Source organism: Lates calcarifer, linkage group LG20 (assembly GCF_001640805.2).
Source record: "Lates calcarifer isolate ASB-BC8 linkage group LG20, TLL_Latcal_v3, whole genome shotgun sequence".
Taxonomy (NCBI): domain Eukaryota; kingdom Metazoa; phylum Chordata; class Actinopteri; family Centropomidae; genus Lates; species Lates calcarifer.
The window spans coordinates 19,216,781-19,233,512 of NC_066852.1; the positions used below are offsets into that span (position 1 = coordinate 19,216,781).

The window sequence follows — 16,732 nt, forward strand, 5'->3', positions numbered from 1 at the left end:
CACTCTGTCCCAAACAGCCAAATCACTAAACGACCCCACTTCCACCCTAAGCCCAGCTCAGCATACTGAACCTCAGGATGACGGTACATGAAGGCGGTCCATGGTGAGGAGGCCTGGACCTACATATTGTTGATGAAATATTATACAAAACATGACTCATAATAACTTGAACTGTGCAGTCTCATTAAATTTGCCTAATTGTTACTCTAAGAGTAAATTAAGCTACCAGTACCTCAAACTTCAGACTGAGGCAAACAGTGAGTTCCTGCAGGGCGGGGATGGAGACATGAGGCTTTAATCTCCAGTGGTTGCACCCAAAGTTTAAGTTCAGCACCTTCCCCCATAAACTGAGCTGAGAGACTAACCACAGAAACACACAATGTACAGTCAATCATTAACATGCAGCACATAGGAGTCGATCTATAGAGCAGCTTAGAGAAGAGAGAGGGCTAAAAGAAGAGAAGATTTTAAACAATAATTAATTAATCCAAAATTTCAAGTCATGTAGGCTAACAAAAGACATATTACTGTTGATTTTTACAAACCTGGCATAACTGGATGGAAAAATCTGCAGTTTAAAGTTATTAATGTCAGCATTTAGCAAACCTTCGTTTATACCACTTTATTTAAAGTACTGCTATTATTTATTTGTATATGATTACTTTTATCACTAATGACTGAACATTTAGGCTGTAATTTGTCTCTATTTCAGACAATGGCAACAAATGCCCAGCATGACATCCTCCTCCTGCACATTTTATCTGACCACATAAATCAGAGAAAAATACAAAGCTTTGTGTATGTGACAAAATTGTTTATTAGTTTCCTGTTGGATGTATACATTGAGAATTTTTAGCAGCATTAAATTGAAGAACTAATTAAAAATATTTTTTTCGTAATTTCACAGGCATATTTATTTCCTGTATTTTCTTTTTATAAAATGTTGACTTGATCATTTCGCAGGGAAAATTTTAGCCTGTGGAAGAGATTGAAATATAATGAGACACAACACACATACATATTACAGCTGTCTTAGCTCCTTATATTAGCTTCAACCTTTTGACCTTCCATCCGTAGGTTAGACAGACCATATATGTCCTTACGTAGGCATATAGTGTTTAACTACTGTAAACTGTGTTTGTTGTCGATATTGTTTACAGCCAACACAGTGGATCTCTCACTGAACTGTGGGTTCAGCCATGCAGGATGTAAAATCTAGAAGATAATGAACACTCAGTTTAAAATGAGAAATAAGCTAGATAGGGAGGTCTTAACCTTTGCCAGTGTCAGTTATGTATGAAATATTATAATAATCATCATGACTCGCTCCTCCAGTCACATTGAAGTACAGGGACTCAATCACCAAACTATAATCATTATAACCATTTAAACTTTGAGACCTACCTTGGTCCACAGTAGAGGCAGGGTTGCTCAGCAGAGACACAGAGGCAAATACATGCAGGAATTTTTGAAGGAGAATCATCCTGAAATTTGAAAAAGGTTTTATCTTTTCAGTATTTTTCAGTAAGAAGCTCTGAGCACTTGATAAAAATGATTCAATTGATATTTTCAAGTGCAACTATCAAGTTTTCATAAAAACTCTGCTCAAGCCTTAAAAAAACTTAAGCGGTCCTTACCTGCATAAATAAAATAATCCAAAAAGCAAAGTTGAAGTGTAAAGGTAAATCCTGGCCCAGAATCTCAATTGCAGCAATATTTAATACCGCAAAGGATAATCCAACAAGCTCTGCGATGGAGCCTAAGAACAAACCGGTCTCTGCAAACAAAGATGGTACGACTGTGTGGAGAGGAGACAAGTGTGTTACCGCTGTGATTGGTCCTCCTGTGTAATTAAGTGTGTATTCAGCTGTGTGCAGGTGAGAGACAGAGAAAGATGGAGAGAGAGGGAGAGAGAAAATGGGTATGTACATATTGAATATCATCTTACCAGTCAATCAAATTAAAGTTTGAAAAAAAATTACCTGACTTGCACATAAAGGCACAAGCTGAAAGGTAATTACTTTTGACAAACATGCACTGCTTTCTGTAAACACCGCCTGCACAATGTCATGTAAAGCTAAATCAATTTTCAAAGCTCACAACACAAACAGTGTACTGACCTTTAGAAGGATGGTAAATGTCCCTGTGTGTGTAATGTAACTGTCTGTGCAAAGTAGGGAACATAAAGAATTGCCATCAATCTTTCCAAAAGTTATATATATTTTTTTATTCTTTATTGTTTTCTATAAACAGCCTTCAAAGAGAGTTTGTTGCTTCACACTTCCTTTTATACAAGGAAATATAATTTAAACAATAAATTTCCCATTTCCATGGACCCTGTTCCTATTAACACGAATCATTTAAATCTATGTAAAATCAATAAAAACAATGTAACGCTTAGTTTCATAGAACATTTATTTCATTTAAGCAACACATCAAGGCATGCAGTCTGCATATATTCCAATCTGATATTTATTTTTATCTTGAAAATGGTTCAGAAAAGTGCATAAAAGTTTATTAACTTGAAAAATACAAAAAGCATCGTAATTCCTTCGCAATTAGCAGTTAGAAACAGATATCATTTTGATTATTTAAAAAAACAAACACTTTTTTTGGTCATAGGAAAATATCACATTTCAAACATAGAAAAACAAGACAGTTAAGTCACTAATATAAGCAGTATTTTTGTGCTAAAAGAAAATGAAAAATTACAATTAAAATGATCCCAGTTTATATATTTATTTCAAATGCATGTGTCATCTAACAGCAACATACAAGCATTGATTCCTGAATTTAAAAAAAAAAAACACAAACTAACCTCTAACATTATGCTAACACCTGAGCATACACTGTAAGCACAACAATCTGCTCAATAAAAATCTGACCTGTAGATTCACACGTAGCATCACATTACAGGAAACGCCAGACTATTTACCTTTCAGGCTTCTCAAAGTTTTAGCACAAAGCCAGTCACCTCTGTCGCAGTGTATGTTGAAGTGTTAGCATGCAGCATCAGAGAAAACTTTCAACAGCGGACACAAATTACATTTTGGTCTCAATGTTCCGTCACATAATGAGTAAACACAATATTGAAATGAAGACTCGGGCCCTAATGCAAAAATAAAACAAACAAACAAAAACTTAATGACTGCATAAACTGCTTTTAGACCATGACCGGGCTCTCCGTCACTACTTGTTGCCACAGTCGGTGCAGAGGATGTCTCTTCCCTTGGTAATGAAAGGCTTGTTGGACAGACTGAGGGAGCATCTCTTACAGTTGAAGCAGTACTCATGCCAGGAGCTGCCCTCATAGTTCACAACGTTCACTCCTTTACCAAAACCTGCGAGGAGACGAGAGGTTACTTTTTAAAAATCTGATATTAACATGAAAAACATAAACATACTCCAGTTTCGAGGGCTGTGACCTTCCATTCAGGTGTGCCAGGAAATATCATGTGACCTATGCCCTATTTATCAGGCAAATTAGGTTTGGTCTTTGAGGCTGGACTGTCTCATTTCGAGAGGAGCCACAGGTTAAACCTGGACTTGGAGACCTTCATTCAGAGGTTCCAGCTCCTGAATTTGGACACAGCCATCACTCATTACAGCAAAAGTTCAGTAGATGGATAAGAAGCTAGTTAGTGATGCCCCTTTCATAACTGTTAAATATAAGGCTACAGCAGCTGGCCATGCCAAAGATCTCTGGGGATTGTAGTCTCATCATCTAACCCTAAGTGTTGATTGAAGTTTACCTGTGATGGGGTTTTGGCAGCCGCTGCATTTCTTAGCCACAGAGCTCTTGTAACAGTCGACACAGAAGACCTGGTCCTGGTGTTTGGTGAAACTCGACCCTGCCAGAGGCTTTGAGCAGGAGCTGCACACAAAACAGTGGCTGTGCCATGGCTGGTCCTGGTAGTTCACTCCTCCAGAGGTTATAGGCTGGAGACAGAGAGGAGAGAAGAGTTAAGTGTTTATATCAAAATCCTCTTTTTAATTGATACAATTTCCCATGCAACACAGATATATAGTAATCTTAAAGAATTTAAGTGATCATCTGTAAATTATAAATTTGCTTATGAAAGAATAATAGCAAAAGGTCTTGCCTGTTTCCTAATAATAAGAAAAGTTTTTACCTTCTTGCAGCTGATGCAGTGTTTGGCAAACTTCTTGTCATAGCAGGGGCTGCAGTAAACATCATTTCCTTTGGAGAGGAAACTCTGCGACCCTATTGGCCGTTTACAGTTGAAACAGGTGAAACATTCGTCGTGCCACGAGTTGCCTTTGTACTCCACACTCTCGGTGCCTACAGGAGACAAGACAAGAGTTGGTACTGCTTTGCAGAAGCAAGTAAGGAATAAGTACAACTTGCAGATGTCTATTATGCATGTACTTAAATATTGTGATGGCTAACTGTTTTTTGGGGGGTGTGGTGGGTAGATTTTAAATTCCAACTGGGTTTCCACTGTGGTAACTCATAGGTGTTTTGTTTCAGCCACCTAATGGAATTGACCACGGGGCCAGTCTCCCTCCAGTGCAGTGCTTTTTAATTAAAGTTTCAAAGTCAGGATTCATCAGGTCATCAGTCTCACCAGCCAGTATGGGTTTATAGCAGCAGTGGCACCGAGGAGCATCCTCTCTGGAGCAGCACTTCCCACACATGATGCGGTCATCCTTGGTGCTGAAGGGCTCCTTGGCCAGAGGCTTGTAACACTTGGCGCAACGGAAACACTCCTCATGCCAGTACCGGCCCTTATGGCTGAGCTCCTGATGGAGGAAGAGAGACAGGTTTTCATAAGAGGCGGGTGGAGAGAGAAATGAAAGGGCAGCACTGTTAAACTGCATCTCATCTCACTTTTGTCTCCACAGAGATTGGTCGGTGGCACTCGGCGCAGGAGTTGGCGCAGAACTTTGTGTGGCAGCGGACGCACACCGGCCTGCCCTCGCTGCGAACAAACCTCTTCCCCCCGAGGTCTTCCCGGCAGTAGAAACAGTGTGAGCTCTCTGCCATCGTCACACCCAGCGAGACTCAAACCTACAGCAGAGGAGGGAAGGTAAAATTATTCATCAATCATTGAATCTCAAAAACATAAAATGCTCATGATAATTTCCCCAAGGTAGCAACCAAAACTCAATATTCACTTTCTACCTCACATTTATTGAGCTCAGACCAGCAGTGGTTGGCATTTTAACTTGATAAATGGCTGAATTTGACCTCTTTGTAACGCTGCAGAAAGCTACAGATAAGCACCACACAGGGTCGTACATTTAGTGTGACTGATAAGAAAGGAAAAGTTTCAGATAAATCCGTCCAAGTGATGAGATATTTGCTGCTGTAGGTCACTGATTAGCTGCTTTTCTTCACTTTCTCTGACACTGATATTTCTTTTCTGTAAAAGCAGCTGAGCCTCTGTTTAATCTTTGTCGATTATCAAAACTGTCTGTTTTCTGTGATCGCCTCAGCTGCTGCAGCTGACTCTCCTGTTTCTGTTTCACTGTTTTCTGCTCTCAGTGGCAATGACTAACCTGAACTGAATTTCACATGTATTTAAATATTTCAAATTAAGGACGTGACCTAAAACCACCACATGGGGGCATTGTTGGTGCACTTAATGTGACTGAAGAGAGAGAAAACGGTCTCAGAGGAATGAGTACTGTGATATTTACTGCTGCTGATGATGATAAGATGCCTCATATTACTTGCTCTGACACTGAAATATGTTTTATGTAAAAGCACAGCAACCACCTATTGCACATATCTGTGTCTCTGTGTGCGTCCACTTCTGTGTTTGCACATGTGCATAGCTTTCATGTCAGAGCGTGATATGTTCTCCCCCCACCTTCACATCTTATCTCTTCCTGATAAAACAGCTCATAAAACTGATAACTTGCACAGTTTGATGGCTGTTTGAGAAGCAAAAACAACACACATCTGAATCCTTTAATTATAGAAGATATTATTTCAAGATTGATGTAAGCCGACTGACTTAGTAGTTAAGTCACTTAATCTCAGGTTTGTCCTAAAATTCCTTTTCATGAATGCAGGTCTGAGACAAAGGAGTTTATCTGTATTTATTTTGAGTATTAAACAGGTGACAGTCACAACTATAACTCAGTCCTAAAGATAATATTTAAAATGCTGTTTGCATTCCACACACTCTGGAGTTTAACCATTTATTGTAATTTGTTGTTTAAGGACACGTCAGTTTTTCTGTCCAGGCTCTTGTGTACCCACAATAAAAGGATGTTTTTTACTGTAAACGGCAGGGGAGAGTCTCTTTGAAGCATGAAACACGTCAACTACTAGAGGCGTTTGGACATAAGAGCTGTTTAAAGTAAAGACCAGTTTGTACTAATTTGTTCCTAAAAAAATATATGTATATATTTTCCACTGAAAATCACTAAAAAACAAATAAAAAAAAACAACAATGAGCTTTAATACAACTATTTTTTCTGTTATTTTCCTGCAGCATCTGCCTACATATACTATGCATACTCAGTAAAATGATAATCAGGTACAACTTTAACTCCTGCAAACAATTTCAAAGGTGACCAAGTCCCAAGTTTTGAGTCTGTCAACCCAAGTCCAAGTCTAGTGGTGGATTATAATTAAGTACAGTTATTGAATAACTACACTTTGATGTACTTGTAGTTTACTAAAGTATTTTATTTTTTTTAAATACTTCTATGCAATAAAGTACATTTCAGAGGAAATATATAACCTTTTAATCTGATACATTTATTGTATTTTATAGATAGATTAAAATTTTCAAGCTCCACCTCGACCAACTACAACATTAAAACACTGCTTACCCAGTAATATACTAGCATTAGCATTGGAGATCCAACAATATGATACAAGGGCCTGAAATTCTGCATAATTAGCACTCTTACATTTGATACATTTTGCCTAAATCTGTGCTTAACTAAGGTTTTGAATGCACAACTTCTACTTTTATTGGAAGATTTTTATAGTGTGTTATTGGTAGTTTTACTTTACTGTTCAATTTAAATTAAGTTCCAGAACAGGACAGAGGACTGTGCTCAATAATTCAGTTATAGCTTTGTCTTCAGCATCCTTATATAACTGATTCCTCACACCACAGAGTCCAAAAATCACTTTCCCGAAAATACATCACACATAAACTTCCCAAACATAGCACTGAAATCACCATGTTGATCACCATAGCTCTGAGCACAGAGCTGTGATTACAGGGTCAGGATTTCAGATGGTAAATAATACACAACACGATGCACAAACACAGAAATGTAGAGGAAGAGATGGATGAAGTCTGTTCTCTGAGTTATTTCCCACATCAAGTTCACGCTGGCTGACCATGAGGAATTCTCCCAAACTGCTGTGAGAGAGCAGAGGGGGTGTGTGTATGTGTGTGTGTGTGTGTGTGTCTGCACAATGAGGTGAACACATGAAGGAATGCCTGGTATGACTAATGTGGTGAGATCTGGAACGTCGACAAGTCTTTGACAGAACCTCTGCACGCACACACACACCACCTCATACATGGACCACTCCCTAGAAAACCACCAAAGCCACAAGCTATAACGTTGACGTTGGCCTCCTGGTTGGAGTGGCATGTCCGCACAGATTCATGAGGAAGTTCTGCTTTTGGCTCTGGACCGAAGTTACCACGAGTTTGGGCTGTGATCACAAACATTCAAATCCTCCCTTTTCTTGTGATTTTCCTTAAGCTCTCAGAAAAAGTAAGGGATGGATCAGGGATTTCGTTTTTATAGGCAAGGTCTGACAGATATGATTTTTTTTTTCTTTTGTTTTCCCCATTGATAACCAGTTCTGATGCTTTAGGAATCGAAATCATAGATCTTTATCATGGATTAATTACTGAATGCGCCTACCAGCACAGGCACAGGTGCCCGACGGGGGAAGGGGGTTTCACTTGAAAAATATTGCTGAAACAAACACAAAATAACCACAAAGAGACACAAAACAACTACAAAGAGACATAAAATGACCACAAAGAGACACAGAACAACCACAAAGAGACATGTAACAACCCAAAGAGAGACAAAACAACTACAAAGAGACACAAAACAATAATAATTGACATCTCTTTCAATCCAGGGGTCTTGCTCCTGTGTGGAAGGGGGCCCTTTCCTTGTCTGTGCCAGGGGGCCCATTGTCTCAAAATCTGCCCATGGTCTTTTTTAGTAAGAGGTGTACACAGGTAGTAGTTGGCTGTCAGGTTCTGTAATGTGATCTTTTTGTCAAGAACTTGTCCTTCATGTTGTTCTTGTTTGAAAACCCCTCCCCTGGACCTTCCTTGTTTAAATCTACAAATCATTATTCAAAGGTCTTTAAGTTAAAAAAAAAATGTTTTCGTTTGTTGAGGTTAAGGCCTGAGTCTGTGATCTGGGAGGATGGTGACACAGTGAAGAGAGTTATGACCTTTATATTGATCTCAGTAGTGCCCCCCTTTGGTCTCTGACTGTTAATACTTAATCTCCTTAGAGCTCATTATTTTCAGCTCTGCACAAATGATTTAACAAGTCTGCAGCCATACTAGTGGCTTTGTGCAGCAATTTTAGGTAAATGTTCACCTTCTTAGTTTAGCATGTCAGCAAATTTGACATTTTCTACTTTGCATGAAACATAAATACAGTTCAGGATGACAGGAATGTTTAAGTTGTGGTCATAAACCAAAGTATTGGATTAACTGAAATTTAGTCATCTCCTTATATACCATTTGCAGCCTAAATATTCTGTAGTTAAATAATGTGTTTTTGAATTATATAGTGCAACTCATCGGCTCTTTTGTGTTTATTTTTCCCATTTGACTTGCTGACTTTATTTGCTGTGATTTGCTTTGAACTGAGTCGACAGCAGTGACTAAACAAATTTAAAAAGCATCTGTTTAAAAGTTCATTGAAAATGTTTATTTTTTGTTAAAAACTGAGGATGATGAGCTTTAAATGTCTTTTTATTTGATTGTTTTAAGTGTATGTAATTAAACTTGCTAAGTCAAAAAAATATGCAAAGACAACAACATTTTATTTACATTTTTTCTATGTGGTCAAAGGGGAAAGAAATTCATAGCAGTAGCTGACATTATAACATACTGTAATAAAAGACAGATTTAAACTTAGGCTTAAGCAGTGTGCGCATATTTTTGTCTGTTATCCCAGAGTCAGGCTGCTGTTTGACAGATTTATGTGGCTGAGGTTAAAGGTGCTACAGTTAATAAAGTTGATTAAATAACTTCTTTTGTGCTCTTGTCTCCCCAGCAGACAATAACACTGCAAACTGAGGCCGACATCATGCAGAGTGGACATACATCTTCCTTTCAATGACCTGCTAATTCATTACTTATTAACAAAAAAAAAACAGCAGCTGGTTTATTTGTTCACTGGGTGAGGCCACTCATCTTCACTGGAGGATAGAGAATCTGGCCAACCAACGACGACACTCATCTGGTATTTACCTGTTAGAATCTGTTTTCAGTCTATCTACACCTCCCTCTTGCTCTGGCACTTTCTGCCTCTCACTAATTGATTGATACATAATGTTCTGTTCTTTCTGTAGATATGCCCAAGGCCAGAGTTAAATGAAGTTCTGTAGGGCAGGCAGCAATCTATCAACATTGTGAAAATGTTATCTGATTGGAGCCAAACAATGGCCGACAGGAAGTGAGCCAATATCCACACAGGTTAGGACGAGGGGAATAAATCAGACTTCACTGACGTCAGACGGTTCTGGGGACAGTTGTTGCTGCATGTCTTTTCTGTGTTTTTCTGCAGTAAATATTCTTGCTTAGTCATGGCCCGGCAGCACGTATACATAATTTTCCTCTCTGCAGACTGCCAATACAAAACTCTGGTGTTTGATCACCGTGGAAACAGTTTAACTCGAAATGAAGCTGCGTCACATTGTCAAAGCTGGAGGCAGGGTTGAGGGCAGTGCTGCAGCCAAGGAAAACTCTGTGTGCGCACTCGTATTAATCACATTGTGGGGTTGTAAATCTGTTCGTAAAGTCACATTATGGGGACGGGGCTCTCATTTAGAGGCAAAAATCTGCACCCCACAGGGAAAAACATTAAATCTTATGGTTTACACTTGTTCCTTGGTTGATGTAAGGGTTGTGGTACAGCATGTAGTGGTTTTGGAGAAAAGATAAGGCTGACATTTTTCCCCTTTTGTCTTTTTTTATCACTTCAACTCAGACAGGAGTAAAAGGTGCATTTGTTGAGGACTTTTTACAGTCACATGTAATGACTGCAGCATCCATGTTCATGGTAGTGAAGCAACATATCACCCAGTATAACAGTTTTAATAGTTTTTGACGGCAGTAGAAGGCTATGGCAGAGAGGAATAAGTTATATCAGGCTCTGGATTCATAGGCAAGACTTGTTAGGATCAGTTTATGGTTGGGTTTTGTCTATTCATGGCCTTGGGTTAAGTCTGCAGCCACTTTATTTAAAAGCTTTCCAAACTACCAGTGATTTAGCTTGAAATTTCCTCTCAATCCCTTCATCTCCTGCTTTTCTCTCTGTCATTTTTGCTCACCCTGAGTTTGTTTATCTCTTCCCCACCTCTGTTAAACGTTTCAGCCACTCGACTGTAACAGTTACAAACTCGAAACCTGCCACACCACGTTGCTGTTGGGAGATCTGTGCTGCGAAAGTAGAGCACAGAGAGGTGACATCATGTCCTGTGTACGGGAGGAGAGTCACACACACGTTTAAAACACATGCAAGAGATGAGAGAGAGAGAAAAATAAAGAGACAGAGAGAGGGAAGAAATCAGCCAGGGCAAACATGACCAGACAAACTGAAATAGTGTGTACCATTTTAGAGTGTCTGCACCAACCATCTGTGTATGTCTGTGTGTGTGTGTGTGTGTGTGTGTGTGTGTGTGTGTGTGTGTGTGTGTGTGTGTGTGTGTGTGTGTGTGTGTGTGTGTGTTGGCATGAGCTTATCGCTGAAGAATGTAGTGGAAAACTGAGAAACAGGAAGTCTCCATCATGACGGTGAAGTTGGCACCATCCACACACAGACACACACACACACACACTCAGTGAATTCTTTAATGTACTTGGCTATCAATGCGTTTTACATGAAAATCTCATTAATGCCTACAGATCCACATCAACCTAAACTCTGGCTGAACTTCTGTTACATTCAGTGTGCTGCAGGTGACTCCGAAATCACTAATTTGGTACGGCAGCCAGTAAAATGGGACTACCTGGTAGCTTAAAAACAGATTCAGGTTGGAGCAGTGAAAAATCTTCATCTCATTTTCATCTTGATCCTGAGCTGTGATTCACATCTGAGCTCTTTTAATGCTCTTCAACTTCTCTTTATTTACATTTCCCACCACTGTGTGTGTAATGTAGTTTTAAAGTTTGGAATAAATAAGGAATAATGGCTTTTAAATGGATTCACCTCCTCAGTGTAAAGGGTCACTCATTGTTTCAGTGTCAAGGTAAGTCATTATTGACGCCATGATGTTGGCTGGGAGAGAAATGACCTTTTAAATTGAGGAAGTCTGAAGGTTTGTTTTTGTAACTTAGTAACGGACTTAACATGATTGTATTAAGACATCCATCTGCTTTAAGGGATACTATTTAAAGGGAAAATACACTCAAATCATCAGCAATATACTTGTATGACACTACTGTCCTGTTTGCTTTATCTAACAAAAGTTACACAAAAATGAAATTATGGCTGCAGTTAACAATTATTTTCATTATTGATTATTGATTCGTCAATAATTTTCTCAATTAATTACTTGATTGTTGTATAAAATGTAAGAGAATAGTGAAAAATACCCATAAAACTCCAGAACCCAAGGTGACATTGTCCTAGCAAATATCAGAATTTGGGAAGCTGAGACCAGAAGACACTTACAGTTTTTGACTTTTTGATTAACAAATTCCATGCAGATTATTTTTGATTGAATTGATGATTGTTTCAGCTCTAAGATATTAACTGCATTTTGCACCTTAAAATTTGTTTAAAAGTGCGAAAATATTAAGTTTTCTACAGTAAATTTCACAATTTTCTGTCTCTCAGGATGAAGCAGCAAGAGCTTTTTACTCAACTCACAACTGCAATGATCTCACAAAAAAGACATCCACTGAAGAAGTGAAACAGTCACATCAATGTCTCAACCAACAGAAGCCTCAAGAGACCAGAATGCATTGCATCACCAAGACCAGTGAGTATGAAGCTGCCGAAATGTCCACAAACTAATTGGGTGGTTATTTTTATTTAAAGCATATTTCTACACAACTGTGCCTCAGACAGAAAGAAGAAGTTCAGGCTTTCTCTGGGTGTGTCAGATATTCTCACAGACTCATGATATGAAAAACTTGAGTCAAGACAGACTTTAACTTGATTTACAAAATAACTTAATAGAAAACCATACTGCTTAAACCTGCTTTAAGCACATTTTAGCCCATTTGCCTATTTAACAGACACTGAACAATATAAACATTCATTTTGAGTTGTGTATTCATCCAACTAAATATTTACTCTTCTTTGAGCTCTGTTTTTGGTCTCAACCACCCCCTGAGAGAAACATCTAGCTCTTTAGCTGCTTAATGCTTCACTATGTTCACCAGCTACTCACAACCTAGCAGCTATGGTCCATAAAACCAAAACATGTGCTGAAAGACAGTAAAAAGCTCTACAGAGCAGAGGTTAACTGTAGAGCCAACTAATAATTATCTGTGGGTTTGAAATGAGCAACACCTTTCACATTACATGCAGTCATTTAATCCATTGTTGATATGAAAATGTCACAGTATCGTCTTATCATGGCCAGTGTCACCCCTAATTTTTCATGTGTCTGAGCATACACACAAACTCCCTGAGACTTCCTTGGACCACTGTGAGCAACATCAGACATGCACACGGTAATTTTATGCGCTACATAGTTTTGCTGTGCGCGGAGAAAACGGGAGGAGTGCGCGATTGCGCAGGCGCGCAGCTTAGAGGGAACACTGATCATGGCCCAACTGCAACAACATCACTGTGAGAGCGTTCCCACCCTCAAATCCAATCACTTTTTAAATCTCAAAAATAAATATCAGTATCTGAAACCGAGCAGCGAGTTCAACTAAACATTTTTACTCCACATCAGCCTACAGAGAAAGATAATTGTTTTATTTGGCTCTGGTGAGCCACATTCCAGACACTGGAATAAAGCCGATACAACAGATCTACGTCGTGTAGAGTGAGGTCAAAGAAACCCAGCATGTCCCACTACGACAGGGCAGACATGATGGTTTTACCAGAAGCTGCTGGTTAGCTGTACTCAAACCTAACTCACTTTGTCTTGAGTTACACGCACAGTTTTCTGCACAATCTGCTGTTCTCTCCTTTTCCTCCCTCAGCTCTCAGGTCAGTAACTGAGATGCCTTTCAGAACAGAGCAGCTGACAAAACTAAAAAACCTTCAGCAGCAGCAGTGTATGACCAATTTCCATTTCCATGAATATCCATGACATTTTATGTGTATGTGTGTGCAAACCCTCCCCATGTCAGACCAGTCAGTCCTGCTGAAGAATTTCTGAAGGTCCAAAGCTAACGATAAAATGTAATGTTAATCTTTTGGGACACTGAAGCCCTCGGCTCTGTCTCAGGGGTCTGTTTCCTTCCAAACTCTTCCAATCTCCCCTCATAAATCTCCAACCAACAAAATCCCTGCAAATCTCAGCTTTCTAACCATTCCTCCAGATTCTCACCAAACACTGACTCGAACAGAACCATTTCTAAACTTAATGCCAAACGTAACACTTTCTGTATTGAAATATAAATATTAACCAAAATTTTCCCTTCACAGGACCAAACATTAGATCATTTACCATTAGTTTAACAGTTAAACCACAGGGCTGAATGAACTCACAGATGGGTGACAAATTAAAGGAAAAAACAACATTACGTGTCTTGGTAAGCAGCTTCAAGAACAGCTTCTATGCTCTGTACCATAAATTTTACACTGTTTAATCTCTGTGTGTTAAGTTTCTCTGCTCATTTATTCAGATTTTTCATTAATCTTTCGCCCATCTGTGGCTATTTATAAGCTTAAAGGGTCAATTTGACATTTTGGGAACACATCTGTCTGTTAAATATGAAGCTACAGCCAGGAGATGCTTAGCTGAGCCTAACATTTAAACTAGAAATAGTGAAACAGCTAGCCTGGCTCAGTCCCAAGATGACAAAAAATTAGTCTACTAGCACCTCTACAAACTCACATTACAAGTTGAGGCTTTACCGATCGTCACTGATTGCATAGTGACGACAAGACTCCAGGGAGTCACTGCTCCCGGCCAAGAAATAGTCCCTCATGTAATCTATTGTACGCTTTTACACACTATTTTACTACTACTTCTGTTTTACTACTACTACAATTTTTGCACAGACTAAAGAAACAAGTTATGGTATATAAAATGTATATAAAATAGTGACCTTTAGCACTGTTTTTAAGCGGGCTAACTGTTTCCCCCTGTCCCTAATCTTTATGTTAAGCTAAGCTAACTGTCTCGTGGCTATGGCTTCATATTCAGCTAGTGTTTGAGATTGGAAAGTAAACCACTCTGCTCCCTTGAAGCCTTGGAGCAAGAAGAGTAGAAGACCAGAAGCTTCTCCACATTAAGATACGTTTTGGATAATAGTTCAACTAGAAAACATTATTAAAAAAAAGTTGGATATTGTTGCTTTAACAAACATACATTGGTAGTATTGATTCTGTCATGTAGCTCTTGGCAAGAAGTGGCTGAGAAAATCTCCCAAATTGTTCTTTAAATCCAAACATACCTGTAACATGTGACTATTTAATTGGTCAGACAGCTGCTCCCTGTTTGCTCAAAGACATTCATGATGCTTAGCTATCTAGCTTTACTTTGTTTTCACGTAATACAAAGCAACACAAAAGCTTTTTGTTTCCATTAATTTCACAACCACTGATTAATGTCAGAACATCCGCATACATCACAATGGGTTTTAATGGCTGCAGGTCAAAGATAAAACAGTGAGAGGCTGTTTCACCTTCATGTCAGAACGCTAAAAGTGCAGAAGTCCATTAAAATCTCTATTTAAAAACTACTTAAATAGTATGAGTTTACCATTGGGGATCAATGAAAAGAAAAACACAGAGTGCGAGTATCCCGTTTATAATCTGTCCTGTTAAAATCACAACAGGCAAAACACAACAGGGAGTTACCATGACGTGAAGTCAGACAAATTGCATTAAGTTTTATGAGCCTGTGATGTATTTTATGGGGCTGAGCTCATGGTAATTTCTTTAACATGCAGGCACCAGCTTCGACTCCACTGAAAACTCCCCGCGGCCCTCGGCAAAAGGTCAGTCACACATATGGGTCTTGGTTTACTTACTGTGTGTTGGTGTGTGCTGTTAGAATTTACTGTAATGCTACAAGTACTTCCATATGACTTCAATAATATTCATCTAATTCATCTGCAGCGCTCTTGAGCCTATATCCAAAGGTTTTATATTAAGATGTTGCAACGCTCATGAAGGCATTATTTCACAACTTCCAACATCATGTTTCCTTCATGATTTATCCTTCCCCTTTTTGTCTTGAGTCATTTGACAGATAAATGACCCTTTCTTTAGCAATTTATGAATCATCACAGTGACTTGAAGATTCAAAACTCCACACACCCTGAACTTTGAAGAGAGGGATCAATCACATGTATGGATCTTGAATTTACTTCACAACTGCTTGCAGAGTGGCTGGTAGATCCAACACTGACACCATATGCATCACTTACATGGATGTGTGCACACACACACGTACACAGGACAATGAAAAATAGCAGTACAGGAATTTTAATTGACCTCTGTGATGCATTTTTTTGCTTCAGCAGTTCCATCATTGGGTGAAAAAAGGAGACTTCCTAACTGGAAACAGATTTCAGGAGCAGCCAAGGCTTCCACAAGTCAGCATGTAACTGTACCTCTTACACACACACACACACATATATACACACACACTTACAGAGACAGACACACAGCCAACGCCCCAGACAACTTTAAAGCTTGTTTCCTCTCCGGATATCAAAATGTTGCTTTGCAAATGAAGTGTGTATGAAATCTCAGGATGTGTCAGAGAAGAACAGAGTAACATGCTACTGTATAGTTTGTTAGTGAGCTATAATACATAGGTGATCAACTCTGAGCTGCCTTTTCATAAGGATCAATAACTCTATACCGCCATATCTGTACAGTGGATTAATAAAAGATAAAACAGCAGCTCGGAGTTTGGGGATAATCTCATCAGGCGTGATATGTCCTACGTGCTCAAAGTGCAAACTGCACAACACACCTACAAGATCTAAAAACGTGTACTAAAAGAAATAGGTTTGGTCAGACTGCAGAGGAATAAATCATCAGCCAGCTTACCGGGATCAGAGTGATGTCCGCAGCGGTAGATGAGCGGCTCTTTGGAGGCAGCGGAACTCCGCTTTAACGAGACCCTCACACGCTATAAATACTGCGGTCCGAGGCTTCGTCAAGTTAGACACAACCAACCAGGGTCAGACCGGAAGTAGAGTCGTTTACTTTCAAAACAGAACGAAATCGACGCCCGGAAAGAAGTGCGGTGAATTTACAAAATTACAAAATTTTCAAAATAAAAGTCCATATTAAATGTGACGTTAACTCACAACAGCTTTTGAGAACAATTGTGTGAGTATGCTAAGCAAGGTCTCTTTATACTCGCTTGTTTGTAATA

The 16,732-nt window shown here is 39.1% G+C and overlaps 1 protein-coding gene and 1 long non-coding RNA gene across 2 annotated transcripts; one reads left to right on the top strand and one right to left on the bottom strand.

The window, feature by feature from the left end:
• Positions 1–2,397: 2,397 nt before the first annotated feature.
• Positions 2,398–16,542, bottom strand: LOC108893210 (four and a half LIM domains protein 1). Its single transcript, XM_018691076.2, has 6 exons — positions 16,402–16,542; positions 4,853–5,032; positions 4,590–4,764; positions 4,134–4,303; positions 3,753–3,939; positions 2,398–3,341 (listed from the first exon to the last, which is right to left on the bottom strand). Exons 2-6 carry the CDS (start codon positions 5,006–5,008, stop codon positions 3,190–3,192), a joined length of 840 nt encoding a protein of 279 aa, XP_018546592.1. The 5' UTR covers positions 5,009–5,032; positions 16,402–16,542; the 3' UTR covers positions 2,398–3,189.
• On the top strand, positions 5,044–16,393 carry LOC108893214 (uncharacterized). Its single transcript, XR_007815316.1, has 3 exons — positions 5,044–12,190; positions 15,291–15,338; positions 15,864–16,393. It is a non-coding gene; the product is annotated as an uncharacterized LOC108893214 (long non-coding RNA).
• Positions 16,543–16,732: the final 190 nt, after the last annotated feature.